Source organism: Hydra viridissima, unplaced genomic scaffold (assembly GCF_058129835.1).
Source record: "Hydra viridissima isolate aposymbiotic clone 2 unplaced genomic scaffold, HvirCarnegie_v1 scaffold_10, whole genome shotgun sequence".
Lineage (NCBI taxonomy): Eukaryota > Metazoa > Cnidaria > Hydrozoa > Anthoathecata > Hydridae > Hydra > Hydra viridissima.
Window position 1 is genome coordinate 8,014,344 of NW_028324309.1, and position 21,634 is coordinate 8,035,977.

General features: G+C 29.8%; 2 protein-coding genes across 2 annotated transcripts in view; one reads left to right on the forward strand and one right to left on the reverse strand.

Annotated features, from left to right (window-relative positions):
- The window catches only part of LOC145180847 (parafibromin-like), a 60,725-nt gene extending 40,299 nt beyond the window's left edge, over positions 1–20,426 (reverse strand). The window contains exons 1-9 of the mRNA XM_090101205.1: positions 20,232–20,426; positions 19,261–19,354; positions 4,218–4,256; positions 3,515–3,545; positions 3,271–3,336; positions 3,083–3,141; positions 2,917–2,943; positions 2,761–2,828; positions 2,362–2,491 (exon numbers count right to left, since the gene is read on the reverse strand). Of these exons, the coding sequence (XP_089957331.1) occupies positions 2,362–2,491; positions 2,761–2,828; positions 2,917–2,943; positions 3,083–3,141; positions 3,271–3,336; positions 3,515–3,545; positions 4,218–4,256; positions 19,261–19,354; positions 20,232–20,362 (645 nt within the window). The 5' untranslated portion in view covers positions 20,363–20,426. The remainder of the gene's footprint in view (positions 1–2,361; positions 2,492–2,760; positions 2,829–2,916; positions 2,944–3,082; positions 3,142–3,270; positions 3,337–3,514; positions 3,546–4,217; positions 4,257–19,260; positions 19,355–20,231) is intronic.
- On the forward strand, positions 13,687–15,434 carry LOC149882971 (uncharacterized). The gene is made up of 2 exons (XM_090099954.1): positions 13,687–14,697; positions 14,869–15,434. Exons 1-2 carry the CDS (start codon positions 13,687–13,689, stop codon positions 15,409–15,411), a joined length of 1,554 nt encoding a protein of 517 aa, XP_089956080.1. The 3' UTR covers positions 15,412–15,434.
- Positions 20,427–21,634: the final 1,208 nt, after the last annotated feature.

A 21,634-nucleotide genomic window follows, 5' to 3' on the forward strand; every position in this document is an offset into this window, starting at 1 on the left:
CAGGTGTTGCCCACTTTCTATTGTCATACTGTTCACAAGTTTCTGCTTCTTACTGCATGATAGTCATGAGGAGATTATAGCAAGAGCTACCATTTTTGGGCTAAAGTACCAAGAATGTCTTGTGAGCTACTCAATTCCAGTAACTCGTATTTTCTCAACTTCATATTGCTTCAAATTGTCCAGCAACTTCAGGTTGTTAATTGGTGCATCCTCAGCTGAGCTGCACATGAACCAGGCCTGTAGGTAAGTTTAAGTGAGAAATCTGTTAAATCTTTGAATTCCAAGAAACTCGAATCCTGTAAGTTTAATTTATCTTTTATTTCCAGAATATGAAAGCTTGCTTTTTAGTAAGTAAAGAGCTTTAGCCATCCACCTGGCACAATGGACTGCACCTGACCTTCACACTGTTGCTTTAACAGGTAAGCCCACTATATATGCTACCAACTGCAGTAACTCAAGATAATCATAAAAAAAAATTTTTTAGTTAGCTGTTTTATAATAAGTAATTGTAAACTGGCTGATACCTTGATTAAGGTTGCTTCACTCAAAAGTAGTTTATGGCTGTGAAAATTGACCCAGGATTTACAAAAGTGCTTACAAGAAGAGGATCTCAGGATCAGTTGATAGTCAAAAGCAGACAGTGTAAACATTGAAAAGCAATACTTCACTATTTTCAGTGTCTGCTTTTTTCTTGTCAACACACCCAATGACATTACTTTTGGATTCTTTCTGCATCTTCAAAAACTATTAACCCTCTTCAATACTTATCAACTGTTCATTTTTCAGTCATTTTTTGTATACCTACTTTTACCAGGCTAAAATTCAGATACTTTGGGGGACCTCTAAAATACTTCTAAGTAAGCTGTTATTTTTTATGGTTGTATAAATAACTAGGAGGGAACTATTTAATGGGTGGGAGCCAGAAAAATAGGAAGATTATTTTTTTGGGACACCTTAATAGACACCAATAAGATTATACTACTTCCATTACATATCAATTTGGGATTAATGAAAAACTCATTCAGACCTCAGTTGTATCATGCCTTTAAAATTCATTTTCTACACTCATGTTTGATTTTCTTTCCATGAACTTTTGGAGCAGTGAGTGATAAACACAGCGAGCACTTAAATTAAAACATTGCAGCTACGGAAAAAAAGATGTAAATGGAGTCTATAAATGTTTGCAAACTGCTGTTAGACAATTTTGAAAGATAATCACTTTCTTTGAACACAAAAGAGAAGTCAAGAAAAGCAGAAGTGACACAAATTGAAGGCAAAAATTAATGAGAAATTTAAATTTTTGAATTCTAAGATCATTTGCTATTTTAGTTTTTCTTAATAAAAATATTCAATATATCATTCACTGCTAAATATTTACTGCTGATTATTTTGTATTCACTGTTGTAAATATAATTTTACGTTTCCATGAAAACTAAAGGCAACCAACAAATTTTACTATTATGTTTGAATTCAGTATGTGAAATTCATTTGAGAAATGGCACATTTCATTTCTAAAACTTAAAAAAATCAAAAATTTGTAGAAGTGTAATACAGTAAGAACTTTTTTAACCATCAAAAGTTTCAATATTTAGACAGGTAAAAAAGGATCAAAGGAAAACTTCAGAAAAACTTCAGAAAAGGCAGTTTGGACAAATACTTTTAAGTAGTATTATCTTTAACTTTGAATTTGTTTGATGAGTTTAAAAGCTTTATGTTATGTATATTCTGCATAAATTGATACTCATTTTTGTGATAAAAACACATACTAAATGCCAGAATAAAGTTTAGTCATTTTTGGAGCTGAACTTTTTTTTATTTTAACTATACAAGGAAAATATCCAAAAAGACCTCCACACTCATATCAGTTGTAGCAAAACACACTTTATATAAAGGAAATGAGTTGTTAGCTAGTTTTTGAACTAAATTTGATATTATCAATGAATATTGTTAAAGTAACAATGTAGATATATAATTTTTTTTACATTTTAATCTTTTCACAATGAACTTAAAAACCTGCTTAAACATGTAAAGCCTCACTATTTCTGCTGTAACATATTTTCACATTTACAGTACGACAAGTTTTTTTTATCTATGTGAATGTGAATTACATTCTGTTTCCTTCAGTTCCTTTCTTCTATTAGCTGAATCAGCATACTAGAGGAGTGGATTAGGGATTTGTATTATTAATACTGTTGATTTTTAAAAACATGACTAATTAAATTTGTCACATCAAACATGCAAAACATATGTTAACTACTTTCAAGCTGCTCCTCCTCATTTTTTATTCTAAACTCAAAACATTAATTTTGTGATTGAATATTAACTAAAAGATATAAATTAAAGATTTTATAAAAAACATACAGGAACCAGTGGCACTTCTGGATTATAGTCTTCATCACCTTTGATTGTGCCACGCTTTCTTGTCATAATTTTACGCTTAATTTCAGCAATTCTATCTATTGACATAACTTCATTTAATCCACTTTTAACCCTTAAAAAATTATTCAACAATTTAAAGAAAACGAAAAAAAAGAAGTTTATAATTAAAAAGCAAAATAGATATAACTAGCAAGTCTCTGGCTTAATGTCTTTGCAACTACTTTGTTTTGAAACCATTATAACAGATATCAATTAAGAATTTTTCTTAAGAGGAAACACTCCATTTTTTTAAACTAATTCATATTCATTACTCTTTATGCATGAAACTTATTATTTGTTAATAATTATAAAATAGAACTTTAAAAACTTAAAGTTTCTTACTCCAATAAAATTCTATCAGTGGTGATAGCACCTTCCTTTTTTTCCATTAACTTCATTGATAACCATTCCTATTATAGTTTAAAAATCTATAAAATCTGTTCAAAATAAAGTTGCAAACTAATTCAATTATTATTAACAATTTAAAAAAATCTGTACCTGTATATCTTGCTTTTGTAAATTATCCTAAAGTTTGAAATAATTTTTAAAATTATTTTTATTAATTATAATTAGAATTATTTTCAAAATTATCATTGCATATTATTGATAAGAGTTAATTTTATGGTTTTTTGAAAATATTGATGTAGCTAATATATTAGTGTACCTCAGACTTAATTTTTTTGCTTCCTTCATTTGTAATATCTTCACTTGCTCGTTTAACTCCTAATAAATCATATAATAGAGCAAAATAAATATTATGTAATTATTTTACCAGTACAAACAACTCATTTTCTAGGCATTATTAGAGAAAATATTAAGTAAAAAATGTAAATTGAATGCTTTTGCATATACCTATTGAAGCATTTCTTGAAAGAGGAAGTTCAAGAGGAGCACTTCGATCAATGTTAGATGTGGCATCTAAAAATTTTAAAATTTATATTTAGTTTTTAAGTTTTGTTTTACTCAATTTTAATTGTAATTTTATCTATAAAACTGAGGGAAGTGATTTTTACAAAATGCAAAATGTTAGGTTACCTTGAAATTATAATTTTTTGTTATATGGGGGATCAGAATAAAAGTATTTGAAATATTCTACCTTTTTCCCCATTTAAATAACCAAGGAGATCCTAAACAGATTTGCATAAAAATAAACATCAGAAAAAATACAAAACTAAGTAAATAAAAATTAAGATACTATGTAATATTTCTATCCTTAAACAATTTCATATAAACTACTATTTCATACAAACTACTGTGGAAGCTCAGAAGTAGTTTTCTCAATTTTAAGAGAAAATTTGCTTTCCCTTTCTATGACAGATTTTTACTTAACAATTCTCAAAAAATAACTAGCAGTATCAAGAGAATTAATTATTTACAAAATTAACAGGCATGATAATAGTGGTTTTATGCAATTTCAAGGATACATTATAACTCTAAAAACTTTTCTTAGAAATCAGTTTTTAAATATCCAGCCAGAGAATATAATACAACTTTCATGAAAAAAAGCACCATATAGCCATAAGTATCCAAATATAAACTTTTATTACACTGATAAACTTTTAAATCATAAAACCAACTCTTAATACCACATTTTTTACTTTTAAATTGTTTAAGCATAGTGCAAAGATGTAGGAAACCCTTGAAGCAATGTTTTAACATAACTTTTATTAGCTGATATTAGAAAAAAAAAATTCTTTTTTATATAAATTTAGGAATTTAATTTTCATTAACTTCAACTTTTGTTTAAAAAAATTGATAACCTAAATTTAAAATATTAAACCAAAGAAAAACTCTCCTACCCTTCTATCAGGAAATCGAACTACTGGAACATTTGCAGCCTAAAAATTAATTTAACACTAAATTTTCATTAATACTCTTTTGTATAGAAAGTAATCAACTTTTCTAAATTTTCTACATAAAAAAGATTTATAGCACTACTAAATGTAAAGTGATTTTTGCTATAATCAAATAGAATGATGTTTAAGAGAAAATTTTATCACTTGTGGTCTCCTGATTTGGAGAGCCAACAAACCAGCTGAATACTTTTATTTTTTGCCAGGGTTGTTACATCATAATTTCTAGTAGAACTGTTGACATATTTTCTTCCGATATAAGATGTCAGACATTTTATATTGACATACTTTGACATGATTTTATATCTGGATTAATTTCTGCCAACAGAAAATATGTCCAAAATATTTTCTATCAACACATTTTAACATAATTTTATGTCTGATATATTTGCTGCTTCATATTCTTGAAGAAAAAATCAATCGTACAAATTTATAGTAGATTTTAAATTAATTTGAAGAGTAAAATGAAAATAAGTTAATGAATTTGTTGCTTTTTTGCAATCCACTATGCTTCAAAAAATTTTTAGTTTAAACCCTACAAACAAACTTTGTTTCCTTTTTCTTTTTTTTTTCTCGACCTTTTTAATGATGTCTTACATTGAAGCTCCCTTTAAATGATTTCCCTTATAAGAATGTAAAAACCATCTCAAACTTAATTTTTTTTACTTAAGTGGTTTTCATTAGTATGATTAAATTTAAAATTACACAGGCCTGCAATAGTTTTCCTCTTTAAAATCTGAGTAACGTTTTTTATAGTTTCTGATGTGCTGATTACAAGAAAAATAATAAAAAAATCCATCACGTCAGGATTTTTTGATATGGAATATTTAAGATTTTGCTTTAAAATGTTTGAGCGCCTACCTTTTGAAATGTCTAAAAGGTTATTAATTTACTTCAGCTCAATTTTTATTTCATATAATTAGTGTAAGGGAACATAGAAATTAACGCCAATTAGTAATTTGTTAATGACTACATAATAAGTATTAGTAATTCGCATTAAACATGTCAAAAATGGGTCATTTTGGCTTAATTTAGTAATGAGCTCATTATTACATAATGATTTGGTAATATTAACTAATTGTTGTGAATATTATTAGAAAAGGGTGTAATTAAGATAAACCAAAGGATTTTTGTATAAGTACCCGCACTGATTTAGAAATTTAACAGTTGAAGTGCGCATCTTGCAACATAAACTTTAAAATGGCATTGCGAAGTTGTTTAAACTCTCCTAATTGTTTCTGTTATATTTGCGGGAAATTTATGGTGATAAAACAACGAAACAGTATTACAGACTTTGTAAAAAATATTTATAAAAGTTATTTTGGACTTGTTTTAAGTAACCAAGACAAAACTTGGGCACCTCATAAAATTTGTACGACTTGTTTATTAGAACTTCGCAAGTGGTCAAAAGGACAGAAAAATAGCTTCAAAACCGTTTCGCCTGTGCTATGGAGAGAGCCTAACGACCATGTTAAAGATTGCTACTTTTGTTGTTGTGACATAACTGGATACAATTCAAAAAATAAAAGGGACATAAACTATCCAAACGTGTCATCAGTTACGCCTGCAATATTTGGCAATTCAAAAATGGTGCAGCCCCCGGTTCCAGCTCTACAAATTGAAAATTCTGACTGTGATATAGAGGAAGAGGATGTACACCAATCTGATCCTGAATTTCATGGAGATTCTGACGCTTGTCAGCTCTTTTCACAGTCACATTTAAACGACTTGACAAGAGATTTGAATCTTCCCAAAGATGCAGCGGAACTCCTCGGATCACGATTAAAAGAAAGAAATATGCTGGCACCTGGTACTTCATTTTCATGGTACCATCACAGAGAAAAAGATTTTCTTCCATTCTTCGCTGAAGATGAAGATTTAGTGTTCTGTAAAGATATTCCAGGCTTGACGAAAATGTACGACATTGAATACGATCCTAACGAGTGGAGATTGTTTATTGACTCCTCAAAAAGAAGTTTGAAAGCAGTTCTTCTGCATAATGGGAATACATATGCCTCGTTAACTGTTGCACATTCTGTCCATTTAAAGGAATGTTATGAAAATTTGGAAAAGCTTTTGACTAATATAGCTTATGAGCAACACGGTTGGATGTTGTGTGGAGATTTGAAAATCATAAGCATGCTACTAGGCCAACAAGGTGGTTATACAAAATACCCGTGCTTTCTTTCCGAGTGGGATAGCCGGGATAAACAACATCATTGAACCAAAAAGTAATGGACTCCAAGAACTGAACTAACCCCAGGATTCAAAAACGTACTTAAACAGAGTTTGGTTCCCAGAGAAAAAGTTTTACTGCCACCATTGCACATCAAATTGGGTATAATGAAGCAATTTGTGAAGGCTTTAAATAAAGAGGGGGAAGGCTTCAAATATCTGCGTTCAGTTTTTCCATCTTTATCAGAAGCTAAGATAAAAGAAGGAATTTTCGTCGGCTCTGATATTAGGAAATTAATGTCGGATGAAAAGTTTGATGAAAAACTTAATGATATTGAGTTGCAAGCATGGCAGTCATTTAAGGAAGTGGTGACAAAATTTTTGGGGAACAATAAAAGCTCCGACTATAAAGAAATAGTGGCCAAAATGATTTCCAATTTGGGTGTAATGGGTTGTAATATGAGCATTAAACTTCATTTTTTAAATTCTCATATTGATTACTTCCCAGAAAATCTAGGAGCTGTTAGCGAAGAACAAGGCGAAAGATTTCACCAAGATTTGAAAGAGCTTGAAGTCCGGTATCAAGGAAGATGGAATACCAACATGATGGTAGACTATGGTTGGTTATTGAAGCGCGACGATCCAAACCGGAAATTTAAGCGAAAATCGCACAACCGAAGCTTCCAGGAGAAAAGGACCAGGTTCCACAAATGAAATTTAAATGTTATTTAGACTAGTGTTAAGTTGTTATTATATTTTAGTAGTTTTTTAAGTTAAAAATAATGTTCTGTTTTAAATATATATTTTTTTATGTGAAATCTTCTGTTTTTTTGCTATTTTCTATCTGTGCCTTTTTTGAAAAATCTGGAGGTGATAGAGAAAAACTAAGTACATATTAGTAATCAGCGCACCAAAATACCCTAGAATCAGCTATCAAATTCCAGAGAGGAAGTTATGACTCTCATTTTGCAGGCCTGTGTTATTTTTTTTATTGAAGTTAAAAAAAAATTTTTAGTATTTTTTAGTTAAAAGTTGAAAATCAAGTTTCCACAATGAAAAATTGATTTTCAAATGGTTCTATGAAGAAAAAAATTAAAATAGCATTTATTGTTTTCAGTATGAAAAATATTAGTATTAAGTTAAGTAATATTTAAGTGAACTTTATAACAGACACCAGGTAAAAGAAATTCAAAAATTTTGTGCCAAATTAAATTTAGTTGAACTGAAGATTTAAAATACATTAAAATGAAAAATAATTTATTGAAAAGTCAAAAATGAAAAATAATTTATTGAATGAACAAGTGAAAAGTCAATTTGAAATGTTAAATGCCCAAAAAATTTTACAAAGGTAAGTTAAATAACCTCAAAGATCACCTTCTTCAAAAACACAAAGAAAAAGTGGACAAAATCAAATTAGTTGAAGCTACTTCAGCTACAAGAAATCAAAATAACAATGAGATTCAATTAATTAAACAAATAAAGTTGATGCAAATCAATTAATTACAGAAATGATTCAATTAATGATGTGCCATAACTTGTCTTTTGCATCAGCTGATGAATTTGGACAAATATCTTTATTGATAAACGCAAATTTATTACAAATCAACACATTCATTTGTGATGCATGTAAAATTATTTTTTTGTTTATAAGACAAGAAACTGAAAATGTTATGACATTAATGTTTGATAGTGCATCACAATATGAAAGAAATGTGTTTGGAGTTAACTGTAGATATATGAAGGAGAGGCCAATGACTGAGAGAACCTTAGGCATAATTACTCAAGAAGGTTGATAGTTTGGTGATATTTCGGCTGCTTAGCTGGAAAATGGAAAAATTGAAAAATATGCTAATGATATCTACACAACTTGTATAGTTCAGTGAAAGAACATGATGAAGGCTTCAAACATTCTCCAAAATGCACAAAATCAAATGAAAATAATCCTTGAAATTTATGGTGAGAAATTTAAAGATTTCAAAGACAAGGAAATTGATATAGGCACTTTAAAGAATGAAAAAGGAAATTATAGCTGTAGCAAAAATATGTGTCAGCTAGCTGCCAAAGACATAACATCAATGTTTGAAGTTGCATTGAATAACATCAGAAAAGTTGCTAATGAATCCAAAAAAGTAGCATATATTCCAACATTTAAAACTCTAAAAAAGTCTTGTATATAAATTGCATAATGCTGGGATTACACTCTTTTGATGATAGAAGATTTCCAATGCAGAAGCATGTTAAAAGCTATGACATAAAAAATCAAAATTACATCATGCATCATGGAGCGTAATAGATATTTTGATGTTGTTTTATCAATACATTCAACCATGATGGATTTTTAATTTGCAAATTATCAATGAGTGAATTCTATGTTCAATGGATTCTAATGAAAATAGAAAATGAGGATTTTTCAGCAGGTGATTTGGGATAAAAATTGTTACTGATCAACACAATTAATATACAAAAACAAAGTTTTTCTAATTGTGAAGCATTTATTGCTGCTTTAGTTCTGGATCCTAGATTTTGCTTTATATCAGGTATGAATTGTTTAATTTAGAAATGTTGAATAGAGGAATCGCGCAGTTGATCAAAATCCAAAAACTTTTCACTCAACAAAAACAACCAAATTCTTTAGCAACAGATGATTCCACACAATCAAATGTGTAATATTCATCAAATACTTCTGAAGAGATTATTCTGATGAACTTAGAAGATGTTGTGAAGCTGAAAAAGTATGCTATTTCATTGAAAATACTGGAAGAGGAACCAGACAAGTTAATGCATCTTCAGAACCAGATAAAGATATTTGTCAACTAATTTTACAATGGGATAATAAAGCATCAGTAACATTAAACATTTAATTCAACTTCTTGCATACTGGAAGAAAAACCAGAAAACAAAATGGAATTGACTCTATGAAATCTTGCAGGTAGTTTATGTTACAACATTCTCCAGTGTAAAAGTTGAATATGATTTCTCTGGATTCACTTTGGTTTATAGCAATCTACACATTTCAGATGATTTCTTAGGCTCTTTCATAGTGGTAAAAAACAATCTGGATTTAATTGATAAAAAAAAAAATTCTTAAATAACTCAACTATTCACATTTTCTTTTAGTCGAACAATTTTTGTTTTGCGTCAAGTGCTAGAATTGAATGCTGAAAATTTTTCCAGAGTTAAATAATAAAAAAACTTTCTATATAATAAAATTCTTTTCAATTTTGTGCTAGAAAAGTATTTGATAGAATTCTAACATGTAAAGTTATTGTTGATTTTTAGAATTGAATTATAATTAAAATGGCTGTAATATAAAGATTTACAACTCAATGGCATCTGGATTGAAAGGCACCAGGACCAAAATATTTTGGTTCAAAATCTATTTTAATCTCAAATTCTGCGTTGGTGAAAATTTGTAATTATGTTATTTGTAATTATGCAATTTATGTTAGCTAAAAATATGGCTCAGACATATTTGACAGAAAACAACCATAGTGGATATTTGTGGTTACATAAAGTTGTTCAGGTTTACTATATGCCAACATTATGAAGAAAATAAAGAAGATGAAGATTGACAATATGGTGAACCTCACTTTCCCAAACTAGAACTTGATGATTTATCTAGAGATTTAAATCTCTTGAAAGTTAGTGTAGATCTGCTTTTATCTAGATTGAAAAAATGGTATCTATTGCAACCAAGTATGAAAAATTCCAAGTTACAAACAAAACACAAATCCTCTGTTTAGCTTTAACAGCAGACAGATAACTTTGCTTATTTTCAGATGTGATAAGATTATTTCAAGCTAATAGTTGCAAATTGATCTTAGCTGTAATATGTTCAATAGTAGTTTGACACAGCTTATATTTAAAATAAGACAACAACTAGGGTTGATCAAAACAGGGAAACACTCTTAAAAATTAGATCACAGTTTCCTAAATTATCAGATACTAAAATTATAGCTGATGTGTTCAGAATTGGGATATTGATAAAAGTATTAAAAAAGTGGTGCATGATAAACTATAAAGGTGTTAATTTGGAAAAAATGAGGTTGGAACCTTGAAAACTCAAATTTGATGTCCTGAGTTTTACAAGAATCCTAAATACAAACACCAGCACTTAGAGATAACAGCAAGATCATTAAATATATTTGGCATTATTAACTTTGAATGCAATTGTTTTTGTTATGCCTGATACTGGTTTATTAAAATCTTTGGAGTGTTAAATCTCTGGTAATTCAATTACTAAAACTGTTATTATGTTCATTAAAATGTTTTTACTTGAGGTTCATGTTGAATTGGAAACACAAACAAACAAAACAAAAAAAAAAACTTGATCTGCTCTAATTCTTCTACAGAGGCATTTTAACAGAATTAATTTTAACGTATACTAAGCTCAAACTGCAAGGCATTTGAGGGTCTCATAATATTTGTTAAATTGAGCTTAAATTTTGCACAAATTATTTTTATTGTTGATTAAAATAGGAATACGAAACACAGATAATAATTAGAATATACAAAAAAGACACAAATAACACTCTAATGTACCTCTAGCATTTTGTTTTGTTTTTATAAATTTTTATAATGAAAAGATTAAGATTGTCTATGAATTTCATTCATTTTTAGTCAACTTTTGACTAAAAATGAATGAATGTCTTAATAATTATTCCTATAATGTGACTATACTTTACTGGGAAAATTAAAGTAATCTTCAAGAGAAAAGAGAAATCTAAATATACGTGCTATAGAGAAGAATGTTCCTTATAAGCAAATTTCTGAGCTTTATGATTTGGCTAAATCAACAATTAGCGTGCTGGTTAGAAGATATAGAAACCAAGACACTTGAAAACAAGCATCACTCAGGTAGGCCAAAGATAACTACAGAAAATCAAGACAGATCTTTGGTGAGAAAATCAAAACAAGATCTCTGCAAAAGTGCTTTCAAAGTAAATAGCATTTTGAGCAATAAATAGGGGAGACCAGGGCTAGTTGCAACAGGGGTAAGTTGCAACATCGCGGTTTAAAGAATGGTTTTTATATATTTTTCCTAAATTTTTTTAAATAATATAACTATAGCTTTAACACATCAGCTGTAAAAAACTTACAGTTATTAAATAAAAATTTCAAAAGTTATTGATATTTTTTTTTTCGATATAAAATTCTAAATTTTGTTTTTGAAGTTTTTTTGGGTTTTACTTTAAACTTTGAGGTATATGACCATAATAAAGTAATGGTAAGTTAAAAAAATCTTTTTCAAACACAAAAAGCTAAAAAAAAATAGATTTTTTTAATATAGATAATTATATAAAATGATTAGAGTGATTATAATGCCTGTGGGGTAAGTTGCATCAAATTGCTTGGGGTAAGTTGAGTCATAAATTAGCTACGAGTTTTGTTAATTTTACGCACTTTTCTAGTTTTTTCTAAAATAATGGACGTTTATTTTATATAACAGCGTAACAATAAACGAAAACAAAAGTTTTCGTTTATTGTTACGCTGTTATATAAAATAAACGTCCATTATCTAAGATAAAGATAAGTTTGTATAAGTTGTATATGTATATAATATATATGAGGCATATGTATATATATATGTATATATATTTATGTATTACATTTTATGTATCTATACATGTATCTTATATGTATATTATGTATAAATTTTTGTATATAAATTTACGCATATTATACATATAACAAACATGTATATATACATAATATATTATACATAAATATATACACATATGCTTCATATATATTATGTACATATACAACTTATATAAACTTATCTTCATCATAAAATTTTTGTTTTAAATTTATTTATTTATTTATTTATATATTTATATTTATATTTGTATTTATATATATATATATTAGGGCTGTTCATGTGAACACAGGAAAAAAAATTTTTTCTCGGATTTGAATGCATAGTTGTTTATTTTGTGCCATTTGACATAGTAATTGACTGTGGAAAAAATCTTTCCAATCAGATAATGTTTAGGGGGTGCTCAATGACCATAAAGTTTTACGAAAAACGTCAAAAACGTGTAAAAAGTTCCAAAGTTCCAAAAATTTCTAGAACCTGGTTAGTTAGATTTTTTCCACTGAAATATTGTCTGATTGCGTGCTATATAGATTAATTAAAGTGCAGCAGATTAACTGTCATCAGGGCACCAGACTAAAAAATGTCTGCTAGTGTTTAAAACAACTGTGTTTATATCATTTTGTTAAAATTTGTATTCATAATTTTAATACTATTATTTAACTCAATTTAGAATTTGTTCAAACAGAATAAAAAGGTTTACAAGTATAAATATTATTTTTATTTGGAATTTCAGTTTGACAACAAATGTATTAATATTTTGATAGTACCTAACCTTAGTAACCTATTACAGAAAACTAGCATGGTAGTTTGGTAGTGTATTGTTTGTTATTAAGTGCAGATAATAATAATTTCTAATTTGAAAATATTTATTTAATTTCTTTAGTAATAATTATTATAATATATTGCTGCAGCTGCATAAACCAACAACTGAATGATAAGTTTGTATAATATGGTATTGAGTTTTGATTTTCTCATAATATTTCAGTTATCATTGAAATGGCAGCATCATCTCGTGTTGCTATCTCTACACGACTTCAAACCAAAATCTTTTTAATTGGACAACCAGAGCCAAATCTTCCAGATAAAGTTCTTCCCTTAACATCTGATGTTTTAAAAACATTTTTTTATCATCTTAATTCAACCAAAAAGTCAGTGCCTGAAAGTCTTAAAACAACTGTTGATGAACTGATTATTATTTGGAATAAAGCCCGTATTCTGACAGCATTTCATCCGAATGTAGTCTTAAAGTTGAAAACTTTAGTCCAGGAATTTAAATTAATAAAAAAAAATAAATCCAGATTGTCAGATTCTCAGAAATCGAGAGAGAAATCATTTACAGACACCATTGGCCTACTTTTTGACATTGCCCACAAGGATGCTGAAACCATGATCAGAATTGAAGAAGATAAAGAATTTTTATTGGATCAGAGATGTCAGAGAAAAATGGTGATGTTTGGAGAGGACAAAGAACTTTCAAAATTAGAAGAAAGAAATGAAGCAAGGAAACAAGCAGAGAGAGAACGAAAGCTAAAAGAAGAGCAAAGATAATCTGGTGCGAGTGCAATAGTTCCTGTTATTGAACCTATACATGACGAAAGTTATAGTGATGACAACGATAACGATGCTGTTGATAATGACAAAATGGTTGATAGAGATTTTGAGATAGAAATCCCTGTTTATTACAGACAACAAGTCAGTAAAGCAAGTTCTTCAGGGTCAGCTGAATCAAGTTTAGCAAGTACTCCAAAACGACAATGTATCTTAGATACAATTCTTGACTCGCCTGATGTTTCATCAACATTAGACAGAATTAATCTATCTGACACAAAATTTACTATACTAGCAGCAGCAATTGCAAGGGCTGGTGGACAGAACCTCGATGATGGATCATTGTCACGTTCTACAGTCCGTAGAAAACGAACCTACCATCGATCAAATATTGAAGCCACTGTTCGAACTGAATTCTGCGATTTGGACAAACCACCATTAATCGTCCACTGGGATGGCAAACTGATGATAGATCGTACAAATTCTGCAGCCCCTAAAGCAAATGTTGACCGGCTATCTGTAGGTGTGACAGGTCACAATGTTGACAAAATACTTGGAATAGCAAAACTATCAGCTGGAACTGGAGAAGCCCAAGCAAAAGCAGTTATTCATCTGCTTAATTTCTGGGACATAATTGGTGATGTTATTGGAATGAGTTTTGATACTACAGCCTCTAACACTGGCTCCAAAAATGGTGCATGTGTAGTTCTAGAGAAACATATAGGTAGAAATTTGTTATATTTCGCTTGCAGACATCATGTTCATGAGATCATAGTAGCAGGAGTGTTTGGATCACTATTTGGACCATCATCTGGTCCCAACATACCTCTTTTCCAGAGATTTCAGCAATATTGGCCCAAAGTTAATCAAGGAAATTTTAAACCTCTGGATGACATTCGAATGAAAATACCCCTGGTGCAAGAACTACAAAATGAAGTGATTGCATTCCTCAAAGAAAACCTGCATGTTAAAATGCCAAGGGATGACTACAAAGAAATCATGGATCTCTGTCTGTTAATACTTGGAAAACTGCCTGATCAAGAAGAGAAAAATTATCATTTCAAGATCCCTGGTGCTTATCACATGGCTCGCTGGATGGCCAAGGTTATTTATTCTTTTAAGATTTATTTATTTCGTGAAGAGTTCAAGTTGACCACAAAAGAGGAAAAAAATCTCTGTGAATTTTGCTTATTTGCTAGTCTGGTTTATGTAAAATCTTGGATATCATGCACAAATGCCAGCGATGCTCCAGTTAATGACTTGTTTCTGTTTCAGCAACTTAAGCAGTTTGCAGTTGTGAATAAAACGATTTCCGAAGCAGCAGTCAAGAACTTTCAAAACCATTTGTGGTACCTTTCACCAGAATTGGTCCCACTAGCTTTGTTTTCAAACAAACTTCAAACGGAAGAGAAGCGAAAAATGATTTCCAACATGAAATTTCACGGTGAGAACTGGTCTGAAAGGTTGATCAAATTAAAGAACATTGAAAGTCTAGAGAAGAAATCTCTGGACATGCTGGTGACATCAGTTTCAGCAAGTGCGTTGCGGTCAATGAAGGTTGATATTGATTTTCTGTTCAACAACGATCCAGCTACCTGGAATGATTCCCCAGAATACCAAGAAGGAAAAAATTTAGTATATTCATTGAAAGTAGTAAATGATGCTGCCGAACGATCTGTGGCTTTAATGTCGATGTTTAATGAACCGATTACAAGGAATGAATCTGAAATGCAGAGGTTAATTCAGGTGGTTGAGGATCACAGAAAGCGAGTGCCAGATGCCAGAAAGTGTACTCTGAAGAGTTATAGTCCTCGCTAGCATTAACATTGCACGAACTATAACATTACAATAATTAAATGTTAATTGCTCATATGTTTTTTTGTTTATAATTCATATTTTAATCAATGACAAAGAGTCAAAAATCCTAGTGTTTTATTTTGGAAAAATTCTGATATAACAAAAACCGCAGAACTTTAGTCGTATTGCAGTATTTTATTTCATTAATTTCTCTGCTAATAAACCAGTCTAAAGTGGATGTGGATTGTAATTTGTATTCAGAATTTAATATTTAGAGATAATTAAAACTGATCAAATCTGAAAAATCTAATTAACCGGGTTTTAGAAATTTGTGGAACTTTGTTACTTTTTCCATGTTTTTCACATTTTTCGTAAAACTTTATGGTCATTGAGCACCCCCTAAACATTATCTGATTGGAAAGATTTTTTGCACAGTTAATTACTATGTCAAATGGCACAAAATAAACAACTATGCAATCAAATCTGAAAAAAAATTTTTTTTTGGACAGCCCTAATATATATATATATATATATATATATATATATATATATATATATATATATATATATATATATATATATATATGCACACAGGCAGAATTTCGTTGACAAGTGCCATTTTGCAGCGGACAAAACAAGTGCAACTTTTTTGGTTTGTTTCATTTTCTTAAGTCTGGTCCGTGTCAACATCACGAAAGTTTTTTAATAATTAAAGGAAGTATCCAGAAGTTTCCAGAAGCATGCAGAAGCTTCCAGAATTTTCCAGAAGAAGCATCTGGAAGCATCCAGTAGCATCCAGAAATATCATCCAGAAATATCTATAAAAATGGCTCCCGACAGTCTTGGATTGGAACTAAGAAAGAAAATTATTGGCGATTACGTAAGTGGAATGTCACAAAAAAGTAGTTGTGATAAATATCGCTTGAAAAAATGGACCGTATCAAGACTATGTTCCAAATATCATTCTATGGGTAAGTTGGCAGCAGATAACAAAGGTGGAAGACCGCGTTCCACCACTTCTAGAGAGGATTCTATGATCGTCAGATCCATCAAGAAGGATCCTTGGATATCATCAGTCGAGATACAAAAGCAATTAGAGCTGCCTGTATCGGACTGAACAATCAGACAACATGCTGTTGAAGACGTATTGTTTTCTCGACGCCCTGCAAAGAAACCGCAGATTTCACTAAAAAACCAGAAGAAAAGACTCCTGTTTGCTACATCTCATATTGACTGGAATGTGCAGAAATGGCGAACTGTCCTGTTCAGTGATGAATCGAAGTTCAACATCATTGGGAGCGATGGCATTTGCCGTGTACGTCGACCGGCCCGAAAACACCTCGATTTACGTTACTGCCATAAGACCGTGAAGCATGGTGGAGGCAATGTAATGGTCTGGGAGTGTTTTTCTGCTAACGGTCTAGGTCCAATACATTTAAATAATGGAAAAATGGACCATTTCATGTATAAAAATATCCTGAAAGATATTATGTTACCTCATGCTGAATGGAATATGCCAATAAAATGGGTTTTTCAGCAAGACAACGATCCGAAACACACTGCAAAAGTAGTCAAGCAGTGGTTTCAAGACAACCACCTATCGGTGATGGATTGGCCGCCTCAATCTCCGGATCTCAACCCTATCGAGAACCTGTGGGAGATCGTCAACCGCAGAATTAATCGTGAAGGTGTTCGTAATAAGGATCAACTGTTTGAACAAATCCAAAAGGCCTGGGCAGCAATTCCACAAAGTTTCATTGATCACCTGATCGAATCTATGCCTTGAAGATGCAAGGCTGTGATCGACAACAAAGGATTCGCCACGAAATATTGATAGCAAAATACAGCTTGGTTAACATTTTGTCAAGTTGCACTTGTTTTGTCCAGAAGGAAATCAACTTTTTTTAATACTTTTGATTAATTTATTAATTTTTGTGTACAAATAATGAACTTTGTGATGAATAAAACTTGAAGAACTTTGTCTCTAAACAGTTACATAGTTTTTTCTCTAAATTGAAAAAATGCAGCACTTTTATATAAAGAAACTAAATTAGCATTATTTGGTTGCAAATATTTTGTCCTATACTGTGCGTGTATATATATATATATATATATATATATATATATATATATATATATATATATATATAAAGAATTTTTTTTTTTCAAAAGCAGTTCTGATTTTACTAAATAAATCAGGTATATGTGAAGCCTAGCATAATAAATGTATTGCAGCTCTAGGAAAATACTACATTTTTTTTATTGTAATTATAAAATTTTTGTTGCCATATAGAAATTAAAAAGATTAATTAGTAATTTTTCTTTCAACTCTTCAAGGCTTATACTTTTAGAGTATTATGTTGCAACTTACCCCGTTCATTGTTGCAACTTGCCCCAATGTGGGGTAAGTTGCAACATCTTTTTTTTCATTTTTGTTTCACTATTGTGGAATAACTAAGTTTTATATTACATTTATCAATGTTGGATTAATGTCACTAAGATCTATTTTATAACCCTGAAAAAAAAATTTCAAAAATATTAAAGTTTAAAGAGATAAATGCAGTTTTTTAAATTTTGTTGCAACTAGCCTCGGTCTCCCCTATGTTGTTAAGTGCAGTGTAGATATTACAAAATGTTGCCCGCATCAGCATAATTTGTTTGGTCAGCATCCTGCCAAGAAACCATTAATATTATTAAATAATTGCTTAGGCCAATTGAAATTCGCAAAAGATCATATGCATTGGACTTCCAAAGAATGGTTAAAAGTCTTATTTAGTAATAAATCAAAGTTTTGTATATTTTGTAGCAAAGGTATCAAGTACATGAGATGTCTGAAAGATGAAAGACTTGCTCCTAAGTATCAAATGCCAACAGTTAAACCTGGTGGGGGCCAATAATGGTTTGGGATCTTTCAGCTGTGATTCTAATGGTCCACTTCATCGCATCGATTATATTTAGATATAATCAATGCAATGAAGTGGATCAAGACTGACAGTAAATCGATGCACCGATTATATCTAAATATATGCAAATCGATGCATCAATTTTATTTAGATATAATCAAAAATGTTATGCTGCCACATGGAAAGGACAAAATGCCTTGTGGTTGGATTTTCCAGCAAGACAACAATCTAAAGCACTGTGCAAATTCTATAAAAAATTTTTTCAATTTGAAAAAAAATCTTATTTCAGACTGGCCTTCTCAAAACTCAGATTTAAATCCATCAGAACATCTTTGGGAATATTTCGATTGTTAATTGAAAGGCAAAAAACCGATCAATAAAAATGATTTATTCCAGGTGCTTTTGGATTGTTGGGCAAATATCCGCATAGTTGTTCTGATCAACTTAGTTGACTCTATAACTTATTGTTGTTAAGCAATTTTAAAGTCTAGAGGCTATCCAACAAAACACTAATGTGCTGTGATGAAATATTGTGGAGGACTTAGAAATAATACCTTTTTTTGAATTTTTTTCATTTGTTTATAAACATTTGTACAATTATGTTTTCAATAAAATTTGAATTTCTCCCTTCCGTTACAAGTTATCATTTTTTTGAGTAATTTACAGTATGTAATAACATTATAGGAACAATTGTTGAAAGTTACATTTATTTTCACTGAAAAGTCAAAAAGTTATGCTGTTTATAAACTTTTGCACGCTACTTTATGTATGTATGTATGTATATATATATATATATATATATATATATATATATATATATATATGAGTGTACACACACAAGTAATTGTACCTGGTTATTTTATGAGCAATTCTAATTGTTTAAATTACTCAGAGATCTTTAAAATATTTTAAAAAAAAAGATCACTCCTCCACCCACCCTCGACCCCCCCAAAAAAATAGGACTTACTCCCGCTCTTTGAACATATATAGGATGTGACAAATGAACATTCTTTAACAAAAATAGCAATGCTTCTAATGTATAATATTCCTTGGGTGCAGTTCTAAAAAAAGATTAAAAGGTTACTGCATTTTCTGATTTGATTTTTTTTCTGAGGTTGTTGTAATTGTCTAAACAATACTTATACTAGATAATATTATATTCAAACTAAGATTTGATTTGATTTGAAATAATATAGTTTAACTTAAAGAAATGATATCATTATTATTAGAAACACCAGGAAATAGGTATTAATATCTGGTTTATTAAAGTTTAGAAAAACTTATTTTAGTGAACTTCAATAAAACAAATTGCTATTAAAAACTGCAAAATTTATTTGAAATAATTTATCTTTTTACTTGAAACATATCATTAAAAAATTTTTGTGCTAATGTCTGTGTATGTGTCTGTGTCTTTGATTCTGTGTCAGTGTGTGTGTTGTTATCATTGTAAAAAAATAAACTTTTTTAATAAGATAATATTCTAATATTTTTGAATAGATATAGAATTTTTTTTCATGTTATTTTATAATTTCACTGATATACAAATGTTACTTAACTTTAAAGGTATATCTAAATACAAAGAATTAAGCATCATACATTATTTAATAGCAATATAAAGTAAATAAGAGAGCATTTACCCATGTCCCAGTAGTTTTATGTGGGAGGATTATTTAAATCAGCCACTAAAAAAAACACCAGGAATAATGGCATCATTAGTCCTCCTACATAAAACTACTAAAGCTCAAAAAAATTACGTAACTATCTTTAATTTTTTTAAACCTTAAAAAGAGATAATTAGCAACTTTTTCTCATAAATAGTCATATACATACACAAAGTCAATTACCCTCTCATTTACTATATTGCTGGAAATCATTTTAAATATTTAGCCATGTTCAGCTAAACGTTTTAGACAATTTATAATATACTTTCTTCTTTACCTCCCGATAATATAGTTTGTCTTAGCAGTTTTTAGAAACGATATATTATCGAATAGGATTTGATCATCTCGCTCTAAGACACTTTTTTTGTTAACTGTAAATTGCCTTAAAAGAGTAAGTGGATCCGCCATTTTTCTTGTTTTCCTGTTTTTTAAAAAACAAGAAGTTAAAATAGCACGGACGAACTTTGATGTTTTGATTTCCGAAAAAGAATTTCTGTCAAAAAACTTATTTTATCACGTTGTATTAAAATACACATAGGTTGCAAACTTTTATCACTATTATTGTTTCTAATGTCTAAAAGCTAATTGGCAACCTCGAGGATGATACACACATCTTTCACCGGTCCTCACTTTACTGTTTCTAGTTTAGCTATTTCTCGTTTTTCAGTTTTAAGTAGATAATTTATAATGAACCTAATAAGAAATATAATTAGAAGTAAAATTTTTTTGTTAGAAACTAAGGTAACAGCATAACTTGGTTCTTCGGTTAATATGGCCGGTGTTTCAATTTAGCTTTACCTTTACCTCAAACTACTTTCTGAAGCTTCTGTCTCTCAAGCTATTATCTTTTTGGCAAATCATTTTCTGACTGTCAACAACTATTCTGTGATTAAAAAGTTTGAAACTGTCAATGACTTCGCTACTTTTTGCGTTTTGAAATTTTCATTATTGCATAAAATGTAGCCAAATTGGTGTCTTGTTTTGCATTTTCCAAAGTTCGGTTTTTGCAATTCAATGTGATTATTTATTGAAAAAGTTTATTTGGCATAACCCTTTTATTGAGGGAAGAGGGGTGATGGCACATGCTCCCTGTCATCCGACTTTCCTTTAGCCCCTTATTTAAATAATCAGGAGAATTTTATAAACCGCCTATGTAAAAAATTTTGGTCTTACCTAGTTGAAACAAATATCCCAATTTTTGCATGATATTAAAAACCCATAAATATGTTATATATATAGTATTTTATCATTCTAACGAAAAAGCTCCCCTACATCCCCTTCCCCTCTTTTTACTCCCTTTTTCTGAACCATTTTGAATAATAAATAATTAAAAAGCAACTTTTGTCAAGTTAAAAATTCAGTTAGTTACCATGGTTACCATATTATTCTTTCTCGAGAAATTCTCTTGTTAATATTAATTACGAATTTTTTTAAGCTTTTTTTAAGCACATCTCTCCAAAGTATATGCGAGTTCGTCAAATTTGGCGAGATCGAGTTTTTCGAGTTTAAATATTTTGTTCAAGTTTTTTGATACAAGTTTATCAAATAATAAAATTTTTCAAATAATTCGAGTTCAAATAATTCAAGTTTCATTTTCACTCAAATATTTTGATTGTGATACACAAGTTTAATCTAGCTTCACAAATTTATCTAGTTCATAAATTTGATAAATTTGTGGAA